Source organism: Chrysemys picta, chromosome 3 (assembly GCF_011386835.1).
Source record: "Chrysemys picta bellii isolate R12L10 chromosome 3, ASM1138683v2, whole genome shotgun sequence".
NCBI classification, from domain to species: Eukaryota; Metazoa; Chordata; order Testudines; family Emydidae; genus Chrysemys; species Chrysemys picta.
The window spans coordinates 24,952,452-24,977,387 of NC_088793.1; the positions used below are offsets into that span (position 1 = coordinate 24,952,452).

The window sequence follows — 24,936 nt, forward strand, 5'->3', positions numbered from 1 at the left end:
CCTTTTATACTGTATATTGCTTCATGGAAGATCTCACAGCTCCTTACAAATACAAGGTCATGTCACTGGAATGACTTGTGAGAGTCGGTGGGAAGTTCCACAGCACTACTTGGGTAAGTAAAGAGACTGGGGTTTAGCCCTTAAATTGCTTTGTGTTCTATCTACAGTTACCACTTTCATTACAGAATTCGCTTACAGTTCTGGGTTGAAACACTGCAACTGTTTTAATGAGCATAACACCCCCTACACACAATTTTGTACAACCCCATCCTGCTTCCCAGACAATGGTTTTAGCCTTATGACACACCTGTTAGGTTTGGTGGCATTGTTAGCCTTTTTTACAGGAGGAGAAGCAGAAATCCTGTGGCAATAGGGTCCAAATTTTCAAGAGTCTCAGTTTTGGTTTTCAAATGAAGATTCCTGCAGCCATTTCCCCATAAAAAACGTGTTGGGGAGGAATGCTTTCTATCTACGGCACACATTTCATAACTGACAAAAAGACTGTGGCAAATGAGGGTGATATTATTTTTATGAATAGTCTATGTACCTCCATTTAGGTGCTTCCTATTGTCCCCGTCTAAGTGGAATTGAATTAAAAAGGGTTATTAGGAAGAGCAAGCAGAAAACAAAACAGTGGTCAGACAAGACAGCTCTGGGCAAACAACTTCAAGTAACCAGTGACTGGGCCAGTAAATAAGGAAGATGCTCTTCCCAGGCATGAGCCAAAAGTTGCACAGCTGTTTTGCTAAGACCAGAGCCTACAAATCCGAAGTACCAAGCATGCCCTGGAGAAAGGAAGGGGTGAATGGTCAGCAGCTACTGGAGGAGGTGAAGGAAAGAGAATGCAGCAGAGGTAGTTGGTCTGAGGGAGAAGGGGTAAGCTTAGGCAAGATAGGAGTGCCGACTTTTTGTATTGTAACCTTTTTCAATGCTTGTTGTGTGCCGGTGGGTAAACAGACAGTGGCTGTTTGGAAGGACCTGTTCTGGGTCACATTAAGCAGCTGGTGATTACAGGCTCCCACAGGGAAGGGTCTTGCAAGTGCCTCGTGTTAAGGCGGTTGGAAGCAGGGTGGCTGCCACCTTGGGGTTCAGTCTAAAAGTGGTAGAAGTTCAGAATACCACTCAGAGGTAAAGGTAGCAAAATGTGTCAGCTGAAGGCTGCACTTGTGAGGGCCTGCAAAGGAGTACAAAGCACCACTTGCTTTGCAATCATGAGTAGGGTGGGAGAACAGATGCTGGTGCTCCAGTCTAAATAGGGTGAACTACAGAGTTGCTCTCTGGGAGAAGTGCAGGTAGAGTGGGAAAGACACTCTGTCAGTTGGAAAGTGTGTCTATGGAGAGAGCAGGCAAAGAGATCACAGGTGCAGCTCACCCCTGAACCATAACACAGTCCTTTCTAAATACAACACACAGGCATTTTAAAAAAATTGAAGAGTCCTCTTATGTATGTTTTGGAAAACAAAAAAACCAAGGACCTTTATAAATAAATAATGGAGATATACCTATCTCCTAGAACTGGAAGGGACCTTGAAAGGTTATCGAGTCCAGCCCCCTGCCTTCACTAGCAGGACCAAGTACTGATTTTGCCCCAGATCCCTAAGTGGCCCCCTCAAGGATTGAGCTCACAACCCTGGGTTTAGCAGGCCAGTGCTCAAACCACTGAGCTATCCCTCCCCTCGCCTTTATGATAGACATGCTCATTCTTCCACAACCATTTCATTTTATATACGCTGCTATTCAGTTTTTATGCTATCCACGTCATCATTGTAGGAATGTTTCACTGAATTGGGAACAACCTTACACTGCAGTTTTTTCAGAGTATTTCCTTTTCTCAAAAAGACATGAGATGCCCTGGTCAATGTATTTTTTTTTGTATGTATTTTTATATTTGTGGGTTTAGCCAATAAGCTTATGAGATATCCAGATGTCTTTGGCTGCCAGTCAATCTAACCCCATCTTCTTTTTCAATCTGAAGTTATTAAACCTTGCTGTGTGGCATTTTCAGCCATTTGGGCCTGTAGAAAGGGTGTTGGGAAGACACCCTTCTCCATGTCAGTAAACTGAAGTAGAGGGATACACGTTATAACTCTCCTTTGGTTTGAAATATTTGCTACTCCTATTCCTTTATGAATCATAAAAATAGCAGAGGACAGTAAAATTTTATTTTTAATGTTGCCAGATGTAACTCAGAAAATCTCTCCCAACTTGTAAAATGAACACAATGTAATCTTTAGACAATACACTATACAGAGGTATATGGTACGGTCGGGTTTACACCTTCACCAGATTTAGATGTTGTCTCTGCTTGAAAATGGTAAGTTATTGTAGAATGTCTGAAGCGATCCTGGCTGCTCCCTTTAGAGCCCTGGCTAAGCGTTCGCCTTTCATGGTCATGGTGCTGCACCAGTAAATCCAACAGGTGGTTGCTGCTAACATGCCTGGATTGGTACGGTCTCTCCGGGCTAGGAACGTTTCAGACATTAATAATTCACAGCCTCTTCTCCAAGTTTTTCTACAGGCCCAAAAAAGCCTGTTTCCCTCAGGCAGGCGTCACATTGGCCAGGGTACTGTACTAGCAGACCTCCATTTAAATCTGTTCCCCAGGACTGGGATTATCTCAACAATGAGTAAGAAGCTTCTCACCCAATGATTCTCTACTTATAAACTTATAGAAGTGTTTGATCCCCTCAGTGCAGTACAGAATGTTTTGTTTCTTCTAGTATCTGGAACAATCATTTCTTTCTCATCTCTTGTTGGATCAGAGACATGGAAAAGAGGAAGATCGTGGACCTCTGTAGTACCCTACTACACTAGTTTTTGATGTGGAGTTAACTTTTCCCAGAAGGGAGTGAGCACTGGTACAGCCCTCACACATTCAACTCTAGTGCAGGGACTAAACTTCCACATTCAAAGAAAGTTAGACACAATGATGCTGTTGCAGCTCAGCAAGCCAAAGGTGTTAGAGAATCTAGGCTGTGAAACGTTTCAGTGGCAGCCATGTTGGTCTGTATCAGCAAAAACAACAAGGAGTCCTTGTGGCCCCTTAGAGACTAACACATTTATTTGGGCATAAGATTTCATGGGCTAGAACCCACTTCATCAGATACATGGAGTGGAAAATACAGAAGCAGGTCTAAATACATGAACAGCTGTGAGTTGCCTTACCAAGTGTGAGATCAGTCAGACAATTCAATTAACAGCAGGATACCCATGGAGGAAAAATAACTTTTGAAAGTTGTGAAATGATACCCTAACTTCTCTTATTCTTACCTAGCTCGAGGGTAGAGAGATTTGCAATCATAGTAGATGGATTGAAAAGAATCAGTCATTCTAAATGGAAAGTCTTGGGACATTAAAGGTAAAAATGACTAAGCTTGTGCCCCCCCCCCTTTTTTTTTGCTTCTTTATGGTGCATGTTTTCCTCTCCCAACTGCTTTTTTAAACTCAGAAAGTGAGAAAGAACTTCAGAGTTGGTGGACCTTGGAGGGAAAGATTTTAACCCAAGCCTTACAGAGTGATAAATTAACAGTATCTGTGCAGGACTATGGATACCTCAGAGACCCCTGTTCAGAGTGCAGCTATAATTAAAAAATACAAAACCAGATGTTAGGATGCATATACAATAGGATGGAGAATAATACCATTACTTACTCGTTGAGTCTGCTCTGGAATAGTGTGTGCAATATTGGTCCTGTGTCTCAAAAATGGAGAGGGTCAGAAAAGGTCTAACCTCTTAGGATGAGACCTTTACAGAAGGCAGCTTATCCCACATCTCCCTGCAAGGAGATTTCCTGCATCTTCCCCAGAAAAAGTTAGTCCTGGCCAGTGTTGGTGATCATACTAGGTGGACCCTGGTTTGACAGTTTGGCAATTCCTCTCTTTCTAAAAATGGCTGCTTTTATCACACGCACTTTTTTCATTAGGGCAACACTCTTGTGCTGGGGTCCACTATCACGGTCAACCATTCAGAACTCAACATCCGCATAGGAAATGCTCCCACACCACTATCTAGACTGAACAAGAGGGTATGGCAAAACAACAAACTGACAGAACACACAAAGATCTGTGTGTATCGTGCATGTGTTATCAGCACACTTTTGTCTGGGAGTGAGACATAGACCTTATATGCTCATCAGGAAAAGAGGCTCAACAGCTTTCATATGCATTGCCTTCGTCGAATCTTTGGAATCTCCTGGAGGGACAGAGTCACCAACACTGAGGTGCTCAAATGGGCCAGCATACCCAGCATGCAAACACTCCTCAAACAGAGGCACCTCTGCTGGCTTGACCATGTGTCCTGAATGAATGATGGGCACATCCCAAAGGACATCCTCTACAGTGAATTGGCATCTGGAAAAAGACCCAAAGGACACCCAAAATTACATTTCAAGAGTGTGTGCAGGCGAGACCTCAAAGAAATGGACATGGATATGGACCAACGGGAAGATCGCACTCAGGACCGCAGCCTTTGGAAACAAGAACTTAAAGGTCTCTGGAGTTATGCAAGGAAGCTGTCCAGCTTAGCAGAGGAGAAAAGAGCTTGCAGAAGGCAGAGCCCAAAGGGTTGAAACATCACCTTTAAATGTGACAGATGCAGCAGAGATTGTCTCTCTCGAGTGGGTCTCTTCAGCCGCGGCTGCCATAAAACCAACTGAGTAACCAATTCATTACCTCTCAGGGGCGCATACCCATGGTCTCTCGAGTCTGAAGGATGCCTACTACTTGGAACAGCAGCAGCTGCCACCCTTCAGAGGAAAGCAACACTTCACTCAATACTGCCCAGAACTTTTTACTACAGTGAGACTATGGGAAAGGAGACTTGACTCAGCGCTAGGCCAAGACTCCCACTCCTACTGGAGATTGAAGAGGGCCTATAGTATATGAGGAAAACCCTCCGATATGGCAGGGCAGATGGAGTTCTCGCATTGTGTAGCTGGTTTTCCCTACAGGACCTTTGTCCTTGCCTGACTTTAGGCAGAGTTTGCTCCCCCTCTGCAAAATATGGAGGTGGGCTACTTCCCATTCTCACTGGAGTGAAGGAGTCTGATCCTATACTAGGATGATTCAAAGTCTGATTCATTGCTTCATGAAGAGCAGACTTGCATGGAAAAGCTTCTGTGCAACTAATGCATAGTCTCCCCCCAGCCTCTCGAGGGCGTCAGAGTGGTCAGCTATAAAGGCTATAGGATAACTAGTCAGATGGTACATCTACACTGTGATGTAGGGGCATGATTCCCAGCTTGCATACACATTGAGCTAGCATGAGTATAAATAGCATAAACAGGAGTGGCATGACTTAAAGGCCTGTCAAGTACAAAACAGCCTGAAACTGGTGGGTCCTGCTTGCCGCTGCCCATGTTTCTTAACTACATTGCCATTTACACTCTCACTAGCTTGATGAGAGTTAGAGTATGTGAACGTGAGCTGGGAATATCAACTGGTAGAGTAGTTGCAGCCTGTACCGAATCTGATTTATTTTCTGGACAGCCAGTTTAAAGGTGGATCCAAGGCTCGCTCGCGCGCGCACACACACACACACACACACACACACACACACACACACACTCTAGAGAACTTGACAGTGGATGAGTTGGTGTTTTAGTGATGATAGGAATCCATTCTCCCTTTTGCACAGTTGCTGTTATTGTACACTGACAGGTACAGGAAAGGGAGACCCCTTCCTTCGAGTATCTAGTTTAGATTAAGCTTGTGCCAGCACTAGATGCATCAGTATCCAGGCTGAGAGTTTGTACTGAGAGAAGAGAGCACAGCCTGTTAAATTTAACAGGGAACAAACCATAAACGTGGGGATCCTCTTAGGCACATGTTCTGTGTATTTATTTATTTACAATAGCTTGTGTGTATTGAAGCAATACTTTTAGCTGATGTTTCATACTTCATGAAAATCAGTTTATGAAGTAATAATAAAGCAGCTATGATCAGACACACGAGGAGTCCAGTGGACAGCAAGTTTATGTGTCAGCATCTGGAAGAGAGGAAAAATGTTATTTTGTTGCTTGATTTTTGTAGAGCTCTCCAGTAGAGGAAACATGACACTTGATATACTAGTAAGTTGCAGTTCATCAGTCTTGCAGTGCTGAGTCCGAGAGTTTGGTCTCACTTCTAGCAAGCCATAGTTCTGATCACCTTCAAGAACAGATAGGGCTAGCTTACTATGTGTTTGTACGATACCTAGCACAGTAGAGCGCCAACTAAATTCAGAGTCTCTAAACCCTATTGTAAACACATGTAGATCAACTGATCAGTGAATTCTGGCTGCTAGAGAGAGTGATTGTATGAAGCTAGTCCTTCACCGAGACAGAAGAAACTGTAGGTTGACATTTTCAATTCAGTCTGGGGGATTAAGATATCTCTTCCATTAAAATGGGAGGTCTGTCTAAATGTACACATCTTTTTCTTTAGTGGCATTTTCTACTCCAGTTAAATGGGGATATTGTGTAAATTGGGCCTGAAGCTTAGTTGAAAATGTTGAGGTTCCATGTTTGTTTGGCTACGAGCCAGTTGTAAATTGTATAGATCAGGGGTTGGCAACCTTTCAGAAGTGGTGTGCCAAGTCTTCATTTATTCATTCTACTTTAAGGAGTCACATGCCAGTAATACATGTTAACGTTTTTAGAACGTCTCTTTCTATAAGTCTAGAATATATAACTAAACTATTGTATGTAAAGTAAATAAGGTTTTAAAAATGTTTAAGAAGTTTCCTTTAAAATTAAATTAAAATGCAGAGCCCCCCGGACCAGTGGCCAGGACCCAGGCAGTGTGAGTGCCACTGAAAATCAGCTCGCGTGCCACCTTTGGCACACGTGCCATAGGTTGCCTACCCCTGGTATAGATGAATATAGGCAATAAGCCCCAATGTTCTCACCTAGTTTAGTCGTGTATGTTTTTCTCCTCAGTTGGTTGAGGATAAACAATCCAGACTGGCCCAGCCAGTACATAACCGTGGAGACCAGAATATGGGTCAGAGTGCTGATCTAGAAAGTTTTACAAGATTGTTATTGACAGAATAAAGGACCATAAATACTGTAGTCCGACTGGCTTTAAATCTACTGAGATTCTGAAGTTGTCAAGTATTAGTGTTTTACATTATCAGCTCAAGGTCACAGGAGTCAGTTAGTATAGAGGATCAAGTATCAGAGGGGTAGCCGTGTTAGTCTGAATCTGTAAAAAGCAACAGAGGGTCCTGTGGCACCTTTAAGACTAACAGAAGTATCGGGAGCATAAGCTTTCGTGGGCAAGAACCTCACTTCTTCCTCACACTTGGAAGAAGTGAGGTTCTTGCCCACGAAAGCTTATGCTCCCAATACTTCTGTTTGTTAGTCTTAAAGGTGCCACAGGACCCTCTGTTGCTTTTTATAGAGGATCAGAGTTTTAAAGCTATTTAGGCACCTTGCTACCTTTAAAAATCTAGCCAGAGTATTTTAAGCATGGCCAAATACCCCCAGTGTAAACCTACCCATCCTCTTCCTGTTAGGGTCACACCAGCCTCCACAGGTCCAAATGTTGCCAGATGATACTTTAGGAGGAGAGCAAACTGTGACTGTGCAGTGCAAGTGCACCTGAGAAGAAAGGAGAACTACTTGTTAGTATGGGATCTATTTGCTTTTACTTTTCACCTACCACTTACCAAACCTACACTTGTAAAGGGCCACGTCTATCAGAGTGGGCATTGGATTTCTACTTCTGTGCTAAGGATCTTTTTATATGAAAGAGGTTGAGACAGGACCCACTAGCCATGCAGAGGCTGTACAGAAACTGAATCTGTAGTGCCAGGTGTGGCTGCCTGCTTTTTAAGAAGCTCATGCCAAAATTGCCTCATGTTGGTTTCCAGTGAGTTGAGGGGATGTTGCCTGAGGTTGAAATGGCAAGGTTGTTTTTTGGCCTGGTTACTTAAGGCAGCTACTATCAGTGCTAGAATCCACTCCGTTTAGAATGGGAAGAGCTACTGGCAAGGCATCCTAAGGTGAACAGCTCTTGACTGTCACCTGTTTCCTTCCCTCACCAGGCTTGCCAGAGGCACAGGTTAGCATTTTAGGCATCCTGCCAATCCACCTTTTCCTCTGCCCTCCCCACTAGCCAGGCATTTAAGTGAACTGTTGGAGGGGATGGGATAGATGCAAGTGAGCTGAGTGGTATTTCATATGGCTGTTACGGCACATGCTGGTTTGCCTGGTTGACTTTGTGCCAGATATTTGAGGTTTTTTTTTTTTTTAATTAAATGGAGATATCCTATCTCCTAGAACTGGAAGGGACCTTGAAAGGTCATAGAGTCCAGCCCCCTGCCTTCACTAGCAGGACCAAGTACTGATTTTGCCCCAGATCCCTAAGTGGCCCCCTCAAGGATTGAACTCACAACCCTGGGTTTAGCAGGCCAATGCTCAAACCACTGAGCTATCCCTCCCCCCGAGTTGAAGCACCAGGAGTCTGATCCTGTAAAAAAAGTCAAACTGTATGAGTTATATTTCCATACCAGGCCCTTTAGTTTACTCCAGCAAGTGCCACTTTAAATCACTAAAGCTGTGCAAGGCAAATTTTGGCTTTTGAGGAACCAGCCAAACTAAAGGGCACATCAGTCAGGCTTATTGGTCTGTCAACAGTTCTTTAGCTGGCTAGGTCATAAGCTCAGTGTTATCCTGAAGACGCTTAAATTGGTCCTCTTTTCAGAGAGGAAGTTAAGTTAACACTTTAAAGTTTGTTCCTCAGTATAAATATATTTCCTCAGTTTAGAGGATACAAGTGTTAAAGTATCATTTCACAGCCTAGATTCTCTAATTTCTCTTAATCTTACCTGTCCCAGCAGAGGTATCAGCATCCTTACTGCCAGTCTTTTAAAGTGAGTGGGATGTTTCACTCTCCTACTAACAGATACTGGATAGAACTCTGTAACACATTTGTTGTTTTCGTTCCCACAGCTATTTGAGAGATTAGAGCAACAGCACAGTTAGAAGTGATCAAGATGCTTCTCATGAACAGTTTTGTCATTTAAGCTACTTCTACTTGCCCATCCACAGTAATGTTCCATTGTGAGGTGCTTTTGAAGTCTGAAGACCAAGTCATCCAGCAGTTATTCAAGTGTAATTCAACATTGGGTTCCTCATCTTTTAGCTCTACCTCAAAAAACATGGGCTCCAAGGAAGATTTAACTATTGTCAAATTTGGTTCATAAAGTTCCATGAAAGATTCATCTTGAAAAGAATGGGTTTGGGGATTTTGTTAATCAATTTAAGACTCATTTGATACTATCCTAGTTTTCAAAGAAGGAAGCTTACCTTTGGATACCCTTGCGATTATATTCAGAACTTGTCTGGTCCTTCTGTGTCCTACAGGAGATAAAGTTAAGGATGGGCTTTTATAAGAAGCCTTGAGATAAGAGTGCTTACAACTACTAGAGTCACACAAATGTTTTAAACTGGACGGGGGGGGGGGGGGGGAGAAGAGTGATCTACCTGCAACACTTGATCTCAACATCATTGTACCATAGCCAAAACGAGGGGATCCATTTGTAGGTAGATCGCTAACCATAGCAATATGCATCAGTCTCTCTTTTGTTGGGTAATAGCACAAGACTGTCAATCTACAATAAGAGAATTATTGTAAACACTTTCCAGGCACGATCACTATACTGAGTGGAGTCAGTGATTAGGAGGAGTCCTACCTATAATCTGGATCTCTTGTGATTTTAGGTGGTCCCCATGCTGGGAGAATCTCTTTCTCATAAGATATTTCATTTTCATAAATAATGTGATCACCTTCAAACTGTGCAAGCCAAAAATGGATTAGAATTTGAGTTTACTCAGAGAATAATAATAATAATAAAAAAAAATCAACTCTTCACAGTTGCTTACCTTTAGTGAAGTGCCGCAAGTGGAGACATGGAACTGGAAGAAGGCTTGTTCTTCATTAAATTCTTTGGGCTTGCAGGTGCTGTCTTTCAGTTTTATTTTGCCCATATCAATGGAAGGGATAGTCTTCATTGGGGCAGATACTGTTACAGTTCCATTAGGGTAGCACACTAAGAAAGTCAGAGAGGCTGTTAGATTCAGGAAAGCCATCAAGTTCCATGCTGTAGCTCAAGACCTATATAGCTTACCTATAAATTCTGAAGAATTAAAATTGCAGCTCACAGAGAATATTTTTATGGTCTCCAAAGTATTTGCTTTCCTGAGTGCAAGATCAAACCTAGTTTTGAGTCTCTGAAAGGACACTTCCTGTAAAGAAAGTGACAATATTTCTCCTGTGAAAATAGTTTACTGATCAGAGAGAGACTGCTCTCTTTAGTTTGATGCTACTTTAAACACTAGCAAAGATAAAAAACATTTGAGACAAGCGTGAAGACTTAAGCCTGGTCCAACCTGGGTCATAAGTGCAAGTTTACTAGTACTTGTTAGGCCTGGTACCAGCTGCATACATTTTGACTGGCTATTATAGAGTAGCCTAGATGTGTATTATAATCTAGATTTTTACATGGGCTAAATGCAACTTTAGCCTAGTCACTCTGTTAGCAGGAATCCTTTAGCAAGAATCATGTTTCAACATGGTGCCTGACCCAATATGGACAGGACATTTGTCTTAACACCTAACAATTTTGTGTTTGCTTCATATGCATGGGGACCACTTGAGCCATTGCACTGGGTAAACGAATGCAGTGGAATCATAGGTCAGGAGTCAGATCTCTTGTTGTGGTTGTGTTTACTCTACTTATTGGAAAGTAATTTATTTCCCCTTGATATTTTCTGCATTAGAAGTGGTTACTGTAACATTACAAGACAAGCTTGGGAGTGAAATGCCTTTCCTTCCTGATAAGAAATCTTTCAGATACCAAAGCCTTACAATGTAGTCTACATACCTCATAGATAATCCCCATAGTAAACAGAGGTACTTGCAACACCAGATGGGTAGAATTGGTCGTCAGGAGATACCTATTTGAGAGCACAGTTTGCTGATTCAGAAGTTTGTTACCAACATACAGGTTCCAGTACTGATTCAGAGCTGAAACGGGAACTGCTAGATACAGGTTCTCTTTATCACAGTAACCAACTGCTTCTGGTAGTTCTGTGAAAGAAGCCAGGACATAGATTGGACATACAGTTTTAGTTACGGCATTAATTCTTATCATGGAGAAATCATTTGTATTGATACTACAGATTGTATTAGATACCTAGTATCATTTTAGACTGCAAGGTATTGCATCCAAGACATGGCCAAAAGTCCCAGTTGATTAGCAACTGCCTGACTGACTTCAGGCTAAACTCCAACTTTGGTAAGACTAGTGGGGCTTTATTTTATCTCAGCCTCCTTTCACCTCAACTCAAAACATGTTTTCTAAGATGAAGGCACTATAGTCAGAAGGATGTGTAGCCGGGCGCATTGTAAAACCCAGAAGTTGGAGAGAAAGTCAACTACTAAGACCTACAACTTGGCAATCTGATCTACTTTGAGCAATTTTGCCATTTCTAGAGTTTACAGAGCTGCGTCTGGGCCAGTTGAACTTTACTCTGGATGTAAAAGCTGGGTGATTTCAGCTTGTCCTAATGTAAATATCTGAAAAATGTTACCAGTAGATGCAATGATACTAAAGTTGATTGGATTTGGCTAGCCATTTCTTTTAAATGTGGTGCCTGACCCATGACTAGGTTTTTATTGCTTATAGCGTCTCCAGGGCAGATAATTAGACGTGACAGAATGAAGAACTGCCATCTGAAAAGCAGCAAGCTAGCTATATTGCCAATAATGAGCAATAATAGAGTGGGATTTTTCCAAAAAGCTCTCATCATTGGCCTAATTTAGTTTCCATTGGAAATCAATGAAAATCCTCCCCATACTATACCAGTCTCAGTCAGTCAGTACGGGAGGAAGCTTACCAATATCAGCAACCACACATTCTATTTCTGCTGGATGATTATATGGTTTCATTTCAGGACCCACATCTAAAGTATAGTTAACACGGAGGGTATATTTTGTTTCATTTCTATTCACATACTGAAAGAAAGAAGAGAGTGAGGTGTCAGCAGCATTTGCTTCCAGCACAGACAAGAATGTATTTGCTGGGCACACATACATTTGTTCCCCACAACAGAAAATGACATTGATCTTACTGCTTCAAATAACAGCTCTGTATGAGCTGGGCCAAGACTGTGTTGAAGTGTTTGCATTTAACCACACATTTCAAAACACAAGGACGTTAGATCACCCATCTAAACTTATGCCCTTTTACAAACTTGTGCTGCAAACGTGCCCAGTTCCAGGCTTCCACGTCTTCTTGTAATCTGTCTAGTATCTGCTCAAGTCACAGTTTGAACTACATTATGTAAAAAGCAGGTTCATGAATGGCTGGATGTTTGTTGGACAAGGAACAGATCACTTTGTTTTTCTAAGTTAGGCAGTCCTATCCCGACAGGCAGTTATTTAATAGATTGGATAAGATCCTGCTGCTGAACAATGTGTGCATGACTCCTATCCCTGTTAACAGAAGCATCGGAAGAAGCCATAGTTTGTAGGTCATTTAGTCACACCTAAAGTTGCATTTTGGCCATAGTCCTATACCGGGCAGGACAGATGATCAAGACTTTCTAAACAGAATATTAATTCAGATCAGGCTAGTGATACCTTCGTTGACATTGCATGGTTGGTGGTTATTGGTGCCAGATGTATGTTTTGAGCAATGGCTGCCCTAACATGTTCACATGACAGTCATAATGTGTCATGATCTCCCACATCATAGCAGAGCTGGTTGGGAATTGTCCAAAGTGGTTTTTGCTGGAAGTTAAAATGATGATTCATCAACCCCAGAACTGTTTGCAGGAAAGGGTTGGTTTCAATTAATTTTGACTCTAAAGTTTTTTGAAGTGTCAAAAAGTTTGTTTTTAAATGTAGGTTATGTCTACCCTACAATCTAGGGGTGTGATTCCCAGTTAGCATACACATACTTTCACTAGTGAGTATAAATAGTAGTGAAGCCACAGAAGGATGAGCAGCAGCATCCTGAGTGCAAACCCACCTGAACCCCCTGGGTACCTAAGTGGTACAGCCAAGCCATGCCACCACTCTCATTGAGCTAGCATAAGTATATGTATATGAGCTGGTAATCACACCCCTAGCTTGTTGTGTAGCTGTAGCATGATGTTAAATTATAGTACATGTAAAATGGTTGAAACCAAAGTGAGGCATTTGGGGTTCATGAAAATTTGAGATTTTTAATTTTTGTCCTGAAAGTTTCAATATCTTGAAAATTTATGGGACGGGAAGAACAGTTTCCTACTGAGTGCTACATTGTAGCTACCTTATCTTACCTCCTTCAGAACAGCAGGATCATCAAAAGGCACTTCTAAGTTAAATCCCTTTGTTCCATTGGGGAATGTAATTTCATAAACTTTGTACCCATGATGCTCTGCCTCTCTTGGAGAAAATGGCACATTTCCTATTGTGATTGTCACCAAAGAGACGTCAGGAAGAAAAGATCCAAATGCAACATCAAATGTTCTCTTCTCTGGAAGAGTATCTGTTAGGTTGATAGCATATAGTTACTGCAAATGCTTATCTATTACTGTAGGACAGTTAGAAGCCTCCCATTTTGCTGTGCTCAAGGGAGCTTATCTAGAGGTTAACTCTTAATGGCTCTATTATTAATGTTCTAGTCTGAGATACTCTGATTACATAGGAATTTTTACCCCAAGCGATAGAAGATTAAATATACAACACACACTTGAAGGAATGTAAGTGTAATTACTTTCTAGAGATCTATTATAAGAGTCCAATGACATCTCTGTGTTACAGGCAGGGAATCGAGACTGAACAGATATTTGGAATATGTAATAAGGTAGTGCTACTACATTAAAGCATCTTTTTTATTTAAAAAATAAATTATCCAGGTAACTATAAAGATGTCAAGTCATAATGATGTAACAAGAGATGAGCTTTTGAAAAACGGAGTGGCAAGCACTCTACTCCAAAAGTAATGATTATAGGCGTGAGGTTGGGAGGCTGAGACATCCCTCCTCATTTGATGCATCCCGCAGACATTCTTTCCCTACAGTTGGTTAGTCACACTTTGCATGATCTTTCCCATTGGGCCACACTTAAAGGCTCAATGGAAAACATTGGTGGAATTAGGGCTTTTCTTCACTACAGGCTAAATCGGCTCTGCTGTGATTGATGCAGCGGTGTCAATTTAATGGGTCTGGTGAAGTGCTCTCCCGTCGACTTCAGTACTCCATCTCAACAAGAGACGGAAGCTATGCTGACGGGAGACACTCTCTGGTCGACATAGGGCGGTGAAGATACAGCTGTAAGTGGTTCTAAGCTTACGTGACTTAAGTCAATGTACTTACATAGCTTAAATAGAGTAATTTAGATCAATTTATCACGTTAGTGTAGACAAGACCTTAGAGTGGCAGAATCTGGTGTTCTAATCAGCAACTCGCATCAAATCCCTAGTGATTAGTCTCCATTTTGCCCCTTATTTGCAGATCTTAACCATAAGGAAGTATCTGCATGTAACAGAATTGTTTAGTTTTATCAAGATTTAGATCTAGACATTCACGTCACCTGACAGCTAGCTAGCTAGCTAACTAAATTAAACTTCCCAGTTAAGTGAAGAATTTTGGTTGGTATAAGTTCACAGCAGAGGCAACACTAATAACTCAGAGACAAAAGAAAGATGAGCACCATCTTATTATTGAGCTAGCCAGAGGAGTGACTTACTGTTGATGACTGTTGGTATTCGAGGCATGAAAGGTGTAGTGATGGGCTTGATCACAGTGTACTTAGTCATATGCCAATCTACATCTGTCCAAGTGTGCTCCAAGAATAAGTCGATGCTATAGATTATGCCATGGACTCCATTGGCTACAGTGCTCTAGGAGACAAGATTTTAGACATACCAAGTAGTATTGAGCATGGATACAGCTGCAGGTTTTGTCTTCTGTGCTCCAGGTCACAGTGTCTGACCCAACCCTCCATTATGATTGGAGGGATGTCTTCCATTTTGTCCTTTAACTTTGGTAATTTGCTAGGGTGGGCCATCATTTTCAGAGTAGAACTGGCTTGTGTTACCTTGCACCAAGACAGTTTGTATCCTACAGACACACTGCAAAGTTAAAACAATGAGGAGTCCTTGTGGCCCCTTAGAGACTAACAAATTTATTTGGGCACAAGCTTTCATGGGCTAAAACCCATTTCATCAGATGCATGGAGTGAAAAATACAGTAGGTAGCTATATATATTACAGCACATCTTTTCATGTGCTGTAAATAAATACATACATATTATATATATATATATATATATATATATATTATATATATATATATACACACATATACATACACACACACCTGCCTACTATATATTTCACTCCATGCATCTGATGAAGTGGGTTTTAGCCCACAAAAGCTTGTGCCCAAATAAATTTGTTAGTCTCTAAAGGTGCCACAAGGACTCCTCATTATTTTTGCTGATACAGACTAACACGGCTACTCCTCTGAAAACTGCAAAGTTAGGTTGCTGAAGGTGATTAGCAGTCTCATCAATATCAAATTTATAACAGCCGTTAAGAATTTTAGATAGTGTCTTGTAGAAAGGCTGTTAGGTCTCTTCTGCAGCCATCTAGAACCATTCTTTGCATGTATATTTGTTTGGTAATAACCCACCCACCCGTCAATTCGTCATTCTAATGATGATTTTCAGAATCCAGTGCAAGTCAAGATAGATGCCTAAAACACAGATTGTATGCATGGCATGTGTAAGGTGTGAAGCTATGTCAGTCTGTACTTCTAAGAGCTGCTTAGTCCAGCAAGGAGGGTTAGCAAGGTCTTTTAAGCCACAGAGACAGAATAGTAAATTGGCAGATTATCCAAGGGAGACATTCTTGCTTTCCTCTTGCTTTGTAATTCTGCACTCACCCTTGCTTCCTGGATAGGCCCTTTCAGAGCAAGAATACATCATTAAGAGACTGTTAACAAGATAATTCTTGTTAACTATATGAAATTTTAGATCCAGATCTTTTGCAAACAGAAAGCTTGAGAGGAAAGTGTTCTGAAGGCAAGAACTATTACTCCACGGGTCCATACTTCAGCATGGACTATTTTTTAAATGAATGGACTCATGGGCCCACCTCCTCTTCCATTCCTCAATCAATCATAGAAATGTAGGGCTGGAAGGAACCTGGAGAAATCATCAAGTCCAGCCCCCTGCACTGAGGCAGGTCAAAGTAAACCTAGACCATCCCTGACTGGTGTTTGTCCAACCTATTCTTAAAAACCTGCAATTCTGGGGATTCCACAACCTCTCTTGGAGCCTATTTGAGAGTTTAAACGACCCTTACAGTTAGTAATTTTTTCCTAATATCTAATCTAAATCTCCCTTGCTGCAGATTAAGCTCATTATTTCTAGTCTTACCTTCAGTGGACCTGGAGAACAATTGATCACCATCCTCTATACACCAGCCCTTAGCATATTTGAAGATTATCAGGTCCCACCCCCCAAATCTTCTTTTCTCAAGACTAAACATGCCCAGTATTTTTAACTTTCCCTATAGGTCAGGTTTTCTAAACCTTGTATCATTTTTGAAAATAAGTACTATGTTTTCCTTTCTCCAGTCCTCTGGGACCTCATCCATCTAGATGAGTTCTTGAAGATAATTGCTAACAGTTCCAAGATTGCTTCAGTTAGTTCCTTAAGTGCCCTACTACAAATTTCATCAGGCCCTGCTGACTTGAGTAATCCAATTTATCTAAATATTCTTTAATGTGTTCTTTCCCTATTTTCGCTTGCATCCCTTTCCCCCTTTTTGTTAGTATGAATTGTGCTGAGTATCTGGTCACCGTTAACCTTTTAACGGAAGTCTGGCCCAAAATAGGCATTCAACGCCTCAACCTTCTTGATGTCATCAGTTAGTAGCTCTCCTTTCTTGCTAACTAAAGGACCTACACTTTCCTTCATCTTTCACTTTCTCTAACATATATAAAGAACCTCTTCTTGTTGCCTTTTATATCCCTTGATTAGTGTAACTCGGTTTGTCCCTTAGTCTTTGTAATTTTGTCTCTACATATTTGTGCTATTCTTTGGTACTCCTCCTAAGCAATTAGTCCACATTTCCACTTTTTGTAGGATTCCTTTTTGAAGCAACTCTATCACCTCTGTGGATCCACAGCAGTATTGAAAACAATCCTAAATATTTTTTAGTCCCATGTAGGGGAACCTCTGCTAGTGAAAAGCTGGCTCTTTTGCCTTCTACATCAGCTCCCAGCTGCCCAGCAGAATGAGGAGGGCAGTTGGGGGAATGGAAGAGTGAGGACCTGCTATGGCAAATTCTTTGCTGGCATCATATGCATTGCACTTGAAGCATCAGAGGGCAGCTTCAGCATAAACTTATATTTGGGCAGGCAATCAAAAATCATTGACTGGCTTCCTGTTACCTTTCTTCAGCGCACCCCAGCTTTGCTCAAGCTGAGAGAGCTCTTGAGCCCTTAGTATATTTTTAATAGTCCTTTAATCCAGTTTAATATCGTGAAGAAGCTAGCATCATGCAACCCATCTCAACCAGCAACTGCTCGATTGACCACTGTTCGGAAGTCTCTGATCTCCTCCATTAGTCTCCAGAGGGTGTTAAATTACGATAGGTTCTCACTAACCTTTAATCTGCCCCCAGTTGCTCCAATGGGGATAGTCATTTGAATGTGTGTCTTGTTATGTTCCAGAATATAATTCTGTTCAGGGTGCATTATTCTTTGGCCATCAACTCCCACTGAAATGTTTTTGGACACGAAGGTGGGTTCTTGAGGCACTAGTGTAGGGATAATGCTTGGCACAGTCCAAGTTATAGCAGTATCAGTGAAGCTGGTGCCATCTGTTGATTCAGATAACCAGAAAATCAAACCATTCTTCAGTGCAAGAGTTTGTGTTTCCAAGGAAACAGGATTGAGCTTCATTCTACAACAGCTGCTACCCCCTCCTGCTCCTCTTTACCCCCGCAACCCATTCCATCCAGATACTTCTATGGCCATCCTAGAGCATGGAAGTATGGCATTCAAAGTAGTCTGATCAGTTTCAGATGAGTTACTACCTTCTTACAAAGATACCCACTAACCATGTTAGTTACCTACCTCTTAAATCCACTCCCTCTTAAATCCACTCTCCATCCCCCCCCTTCATGTTATGCAAGAAATCCCACCTTCTGCTGGTGTTACAACTCTGCATATGCATTATCTAAATATGACTCCTGGCCCAGTGGTAGAAATAGGGTTTTTCTGGTCTTGATACTCAGTTGCAGGACAGTCTGATGTAGCTTTTTTGATGGCTTATTGCCTTTGTGTAAAGGTGTGTATAGGAATAAGAGAGAAATGAGAAAATGAATTAAGCAAATCGTACTTTGGAGCACATCTAGGATAGGTTTGTTTTTACATTGCTTCTCTTGAAGAGCCAGCTGCAGCTAGGCCCAAAGGAAGAGTTTTCTACTAGCTTGCTCAAGTAGCTATTTTTTGGTACGCTTGGTAAATTGTGAAGTGATACTTACCGATAGGACATGAGACAGTTGTGTCAATCAACAGAAGCAGCCACCTCTGCTTGTACATAGAAGTGGAACTGACTATGTTCATACTCACACCATTAACCTATGAAAGTTAAGAAAAATTGTTGCTAGAGAGAGACTGGAAACAGTGCCTTTCAGTCCCACTACAAGAGCTACCACTCACCACGGCAAGTTTAGATTCATTAGTGGAATATGGAGCACGGAGGAACACTCGAGCCAGCGTATTATTGAAGCTGTAACCCAGTTTGGCTGCGTCGCTTACCATTATTTTCTTTCTCCCTGAAGGAGAAAGAAAGATCAGTTGCCATACCTGGTATTCAACTTTTTGAACCTGAAAGAGAAACATGGTTCGATGAGATACAGGTGGACATGTGACCAAATTATTCTGCCATTAAAATTTAGACTAATGGAAGTGGCATTTGAGGACACTGCTAGCCTATCCCAGGCCAGAAGTGTACATGCCTTACATGAAGGCAAGGCAGCGATTGCAGGCATCTCTCAGAGAAGCCATATTGTATTTACCTTTGGAGGAAGCTTATGTCTGTGGCCCTGAAAGAGTCCCCACAATTAAGAAGCCCTTAGTGCTTTAGGACACTGTGACTCAACCTTTTTGATACCAAGGACCAGCTTGCTGCCTTCCTAAACTGTGGCAGGGAGATCTCAGGGACCAGCCTGAGCCCATAGACCGGTCACTGAGAAACGAAGTGGGCATTCACCTACAAAAGCTTATGCTCCAATACATCTATTAGTCTTAAAGGTGCCACAGGACTCTGTTGCTTTTTACAGTTCCAGACTAACACGGCTACCCCTCTGATACTTGACTACTTGTGTGTGCTAGTACTGTTAGAGCAGCCTAGAGATCAAATGCCAGACTACTTTAAGGAGTACAATTTATAATAAGTGGCCATGTTTTGTTACTGCATCCACTTTTCTCCCCGGCAGTCTAGCGAGCATGTTGTGATTTGCTCAGTATTCCTTATCATCTATGAAAGTTTTCCTCTCCTGGAAGGTTGATTTGCATCTATGTCTGATATGAGGCAGAGCTGCCTCATACGCATTTCTAATAGAGCTTTTAGGCTGACAGAGATTGAGCCAGATGCCAAGAATGACAGCAGCATCACCCAAGCCACTGATTTACCATGATGGAGATTAAAGAGAAGCCATTAGAAAACATGCTCCTCCATACCTCTGGCAGAGCGGACAGCCACGTTGCAGTGTCATCGTCTGAAATTGCAGGAACATCACTCTTCACCGACACCTGGAAGTAGAGCAGAGATGGGCAAACATGAGCTGCAGCATGCTTTTAGAGGTATCGAGGAGGCAGGGAGCTTTGGAGGAATTTTATTAGTGTCTCAGTTACACATGGAACATATGATCAGGCTACATTTACAGGAGGTTAGTGACAATCTTCATAGCCAATTGTTGATTACTATGAACTGTGTGTTCTTAAGGAGAGGGCTAACTTTATAGTGTTTTAAAGAGTACAGCAAGGGTTTGTAGAAGACAGCATGAGTTTGGAACTCAGGATCTAGTCAGTTAAACCAAAGTACGTGTGATGCTTTTGCTGTTAAACATCCAGGATGCAATGCTAACCATCACTTACCATACAGGAAGTCAAGGTTTGGATTCAGTAGTAGTAAATTGCTGCCACTTCATAAGTGTAGTGTAGCGTTCACCATTGGCACCAGATATTTTAGGAGGAGGCTGAACAATCTCAAGTCCTAGAAGACTCACTATATCGCTGCAGCCTTGCCCCTGAGATAATTATGTGACCAATACATAAAAGGAGGTATACGAAGTTGGCTTATGTTTGGAACTGGTGCAAGGTTCTACTGTGGCAGTTGGATGCGTGTAACATAGCGTCTGACATCTCCAGCAGGACGTTGGCCTCCTTGCTGATAAAATCCCTGAGATGCACCAGAATTTCAGTCTTGTAAAATAAAGGGGCCTACCCCCAAACTTTACCATTCCTGAACCAAGAGGGGCAACAGGTTTTTACTAGATGTTGCAGCACTTTTGCATTAAGGCTCCCCGCCCTGTATAATTGGAGATTTAACAGAGATACTTATGAGGCTTTCGATTCCCACTGCAGTGGCACAAAATACAGCATTCCCAGCAGTAATTGAGTGTTACTAGTCACAGATCAGGAATACCCAAGGTAGAGAACCTTACATATTTTAATCTATTAGTAAGCATTCTGGCAGATGCACTTGGTCTTTAGTACATATGTGAAATTGGCAGATGTCCCTATTGCTCAAGTTGAGAGCTTTCCCTTACTGCAGGATATTGTTAGGTAGACTAAACTGCTCATACCCGTCTTAACTTAGAGATTGCATTGATTTGCAGAGAGCCTCAATGTTTTAGCTTTTGATGGATAAGTTACCTCCATATAGTTTTCTTCACATACAATTTCTCTTGGAGCCCATGGAGTGTATGTACAATGCATAGGGTAGGTGTAGGTTGCAGCTTGCCTCATGTCTGGAGATGAGGACACCTTTATGTTTATAGTAAGAGAAAACGATTCATCTGCCTAGAAGAAACAGAGTGCACAAGGTAAGTTTTCTAGTAATTTAAGAAAGGACTTATTAGATTTCAGCACTAACTAGTATTCTTGCCACAAACTCAGATTATTGTAGCAAGTTACAGTTTAAAAAATTGGTGTTAGTCATAGGCTGCCTTCACTGAAAAGAGTGGGGTTTTTTTTACATCAGGATCATATCTCACTGCACTTGTCAAGTGGAGATGAGGCATTGGTAGTATTTATCTGGATGGAGCCAGTCATGGTCAACCCTATAACCCCCACCTGGCATTTACCTCAACTGGCTTCACCAAGATAAATACTACTGGTGCCTCATCACCACATAGTATTTCTTACATTGGGATAGCTCTCTCTATTTCATCTACGGAAAGGCCTTTTTGTCAGAAATCAGTACTTACAGTCCACTTAAGCAAAGATCTTAGTAGATTGCAAAGCTAGTCATTATTCTTCACACCATTTCACCCTGTTTTATAGCAGAATGGGATCTAACCAGAACATTTTACTTTACTTGAGCTCAGGGCTTCTGTGACTTCCCAGCTCTAGGTCAAGTACTTAAGCAGGTGATGTCTTGTAGCCCAAGTATGGCAAGTAACTCATCCCCTCATTGTTACTATGGTTCTAAATCACACAAGCCTGTGACTAACCTACACCTGGTGGCGTGAGTTAGCAGGCACAATACCACTCAAATTAAGCCAGTAAGTGTCGGCTAGAATAAGGCTATGGATGCTGCCTTTTCAGCAGATGCCCACAAGTCTACTGGTTTCCAGTGAGACTTTCAAGACTCCCCAGCAGCAACAAAGACAAGTTTGAACTGGCAGCCAGTTAGCAACAACAATCTGGAGTGTCATTTTATTGGGGCAGAGGAAATCCCAGGCCAGGCAAACTGACCCGGCCCCCCGGTGGCGTGCAGAGGCATCAATCTTCTCTCCTCCATGCAGTCAGCACGCCTTCTCATGTTCCCATCATACCCCATTGAGAAGTCTTATAGCATCACAGTCTTATGTGGTCAGGCTGCATTTCCTATAGCAACTGTTTGGAGACCAAGCCTCCAGGTAGGCTTTGGGACTCACCTTATTTGCCACATGACAGCCAAGCACAGAAGCCCGGAAGATAGTATTGCCCCACACATCTTCTGACAGGACATAGCCACAGCGAGCAGCCAATTGCTCATCAAGCAGAACTGTGCCACCAGAGGGGTCTAATGACAAGGAAAGGACACATCTAGTGATTGACAAGAAACACAACGTAGGTGGAAAAAGCTTAAGTAACTCATCTGACTCAGGTACATCAAGGTCACACTTTCAGAGTGACATTTAGATAGAGTTACAACCCTCACCCCCATTCAGAAGATAAGTCTAAATTGGTCAAGCCAGCATATTCCTTTAAGAAGCCAATAAGACCACTCCATTAGGGTGAATGTGACAACCCTATACTTTCACAAGACTCACCTATTACATTATTTTAGAGCCTAGTTCTCTATACATAGCAGCCTGTACCTCAGATGCCTTGAGGAGCCATTCAGGACAGTTTCCTGAAATATATTTAGTATTTCTATCAAGTCACCCAAATTAGGTGCTTATCTCTGTTTGACAGAGTGCAGCATTCTAGAGCTCAGATAAGAGGTACATTTTGAGTTGGAGGACCAGGCAAGTGTTTGAAGAATAGGAAGTGCTAAGGGAAAGCTCATTAGCAGGGGATATGGACTAGAGATAGGTCTCTTCTAGTGCGATAGGCTGTAAGGGCTTAATCAGTGACTGACTGATCCTCAGTTCCAATAACTTGTAGATTTAGTAACATTGCATTCAGAGAGTTGACTATTCCTCCAATTAAGGAGCTAATTTAGTCTAGGATTAGATATAGGAATCAAATAAGTCTTCAGAACAAATTATTTGGTGGCCTCAGAGTGCGGCCACCAACTCTTGCTGGTGGCTGCTCTGACAATATTTCCTAAATTACTTAATTAACGTTAGGAAAAAAATAAATATACACATCCAAAGCATTGTAATTTGTTTATTGGTAGCTAGTAAGTCTGCTGTGAAAAGTGATATTAACAAACATACAAGTATCACTTTTCACAGCAGACTTACTCAGCCCTGGCAAATTTGGGGACAAATTAAGCCCTGGATGGGAGGTCAGGGGAGGCAGTGGGGGGCCAGGGAGGTAGTGGTGGGGAGGTAGAGTCCAAAGCCCCATGGCTGGAGGACAGAGCTGGAGTCTCATGGCCGGAGCCTGCCGCTCCGCCACCCCAGGATTGAAGCCCGAAGCGGAGTCCCACTGCCCCTGGGAAGGAAGGTAGGGAACTCACCAGCTACTCCTCTAGTGTTTTTGCCCCAGGTGTCTCCAGAGGGGGGGCAGGGCCCAACCCCTACTGGCAGCCCCAGAAACCAACACCAAGGTGGTATATCCAGGAGCACCTGGGAGGGGGAGTGGCCACTACTTCCCCCTGCCCCATCACAGCCCAGGAGGCTGTGGCTGCAGGAAAAGCCCCTGTGAGCTGCATGCGGCCACAGTGGGCATATTTGAGAAACACTGATTCTAGTAGACACAGTTTAACTAGCTGCCATGCCCGCTACTTCTATAGCCCCCATTACTAGAGAGTTTGAGCACATCACAATCTTTAATGTCACATGTCCCTGTCCTGTAGGGAAGTAGTATTGTCCCTAGCTATAGATGAGAAACTAAGTGACTTACCCAAGTTCTGCAGCAGAGTAGGGAGTTGAGCCCAGGTCTCTAAAGCCCTGCACAAGGGCCTACCACTGGACCATCCTTCCCCCAGTTTCTTAGTTACATTAGATGTAAGGCACAAAGGAGAAGGTGCCCATAGCTGTTAGTTGCACCCATTTATACAGCTATTGGCCAAGGCCACAGCTATTAGACCCTTGGTAAATCACATCACTCTGCTCCCACCATCCTGCCAGCTTTTTAAAATAAGTCACCAGCTAACATTAAAAGGGCAAGTCCCTCAGCAGCTAATGCACAGGCTCTGAATTTAGAGGCAATTTGAGAACTTCCCCAGTCTACTCCTGGTTTGAGATCTGCCACTTTGCTACTCACCCATGAGCTCCAGACTGAAGAACTTTCCCTGCAGGAAGTGTTTGTCCAGTTTCACCCAAAAGATCCTGGAAGGGCAGCTGCTCTCTATGAAACCTGGGGTGGGGGCAGAGGAACAGAAAAGCCACGGGGGGCTAGAGAGCAGGCACACCAAGGCCTAGCCCCCTCTCCCCCCACAGAGAAAAGGGAAATGTTTGTGACAATCCCTTGTTGTCTCATTTCACCAACCTGGGGGAGCTGCCTGCACCGCTCGAGTCCTCCCTAGCCCGGGCTGGAGCCACAGAAGGAGCAGTGAGACTCTGCAATACAGACAGGCACTGGGGTGAATAGAGCAAACAGACCAGAAAGAGCAGGCAGGTAGGGGTATGGAATCACAGTCCCTTTACCTGCAGAGCAATCTGCCTGCAGTCTCCATGCTTTCCCTGGATTGCAAAAAGCTCCTCCTCTCTCTGGCATGCTCCACCTGGAGGCAGAGCCACCCTAGGGATGGCAAGGGGGGAGCTGCTGCTGGGCCTTGTTCTAGAGTGCGAGCCGCTCTCTCCTGGACCCACACGGTGATTCAGAAAACAGGCATTTGTATTGGGGGCTGGAGGGGTGTTGAATCCTCTTGTATGAGCTGTTGAGGAACAGCAGACAGAGGAACTCACCACAGCTAGATGTTTGCGAGGTTAGTGTGCTAGGAGACGCTGACACCTGGAGCAGGCCATTGGAAGCAATTTTTGCAGATCCTATTGTTTTGCCATTAGGTCTGGAGCAGTTATGTAGCATTTCCCCAGGGGTTTTTCATGTTACTGCTAAA

At 42.7% G+C, this 24,936-nt stretch overlaps 1 protein-coding gene across 5 annotated transcripts; it reads right to left on the reverse strand.

The window, feature by feature from the left end:
• Positions 1-5,816: 5,816 nt before the first annotated feature.
• Positions 5,817-24,934, reverse strand: LOC101939559 (uncharacterized). Of its 5 annotated transcripts, none has more exons than XM_065587640.1 (23): positions 24,785-24,934; positions 24,366-24,436; positions 24,141-24,233; positions 22,157-22,284; positions 20,931-21,077; positions 19,734-19,805; positions 18,711-18,878; positions 18,533-18,629; positions 17,652-17,866; positions 14,722-14,875; positions 13,311-13,519; positions 11,883-12,000; positions 10,868-11,073; positions 10,112-10,229; positions 9,867-10,033; positions 9,677-9,777; positions 9,468-9,595; positions 9,291-9,341; positions 9,023-9,206; positions 8,810-8,933; positions 7,478-7,580; positions 6,887-6,995; positions 5,817-5,986 (listed from the first exon to the last, which is right to left on the reverse strand). In XM_065587640.1, exons 3-22 carry the CDS (start codon positions 24,142-24,144, stop codon positions 6,892-6,894), a joined length of 2,598 nt encoding a protein of 865 aa, XP_065443712.1. In that variant the 5' UTR covers positions 24,145-24,233; positions 24,366-24,436; positions 24,785-24,934; the 3' UTR covers positions 5,817-5,986; positions 6,887-6,891. The 5 variants fall into 5 exon arrangements, with proteins under 5 accessions (XP_065443712.1, XP_065443713.1, XP_065443710.1 ...); XM_065587641.1 differs by having other exon boundaries at positions 22,157-22,307; XM_065587638.1 differs by having other exon boundaries at positions 24,524-24,929.
• Between the last annotated feature and the right edge of the window lie 2 nt (positions 24,935-24,936).

Coding starts and splice junctions, on each gene's coding strand:
- LOC101939559 (XM_065587638.1), bottom strand. CDS start 24,552: ATGGAGACTGCAGGCAGATTGCTCTGCAG. Junction 11,074..11,882: donor ATGTGTGGTTGCTGATATTG/GTAAGCTTCCTC, acceptor CTTCTTTCACAG/AACTACCAGAAGCAGTTGGT. Junction 9,596..9,676: donor ACAAGAGATCCAGATTATAG/GTAGGACTCCTC, acceptor CTCTTATTGTAG/ATTGACAGTCTTGTGCTATT.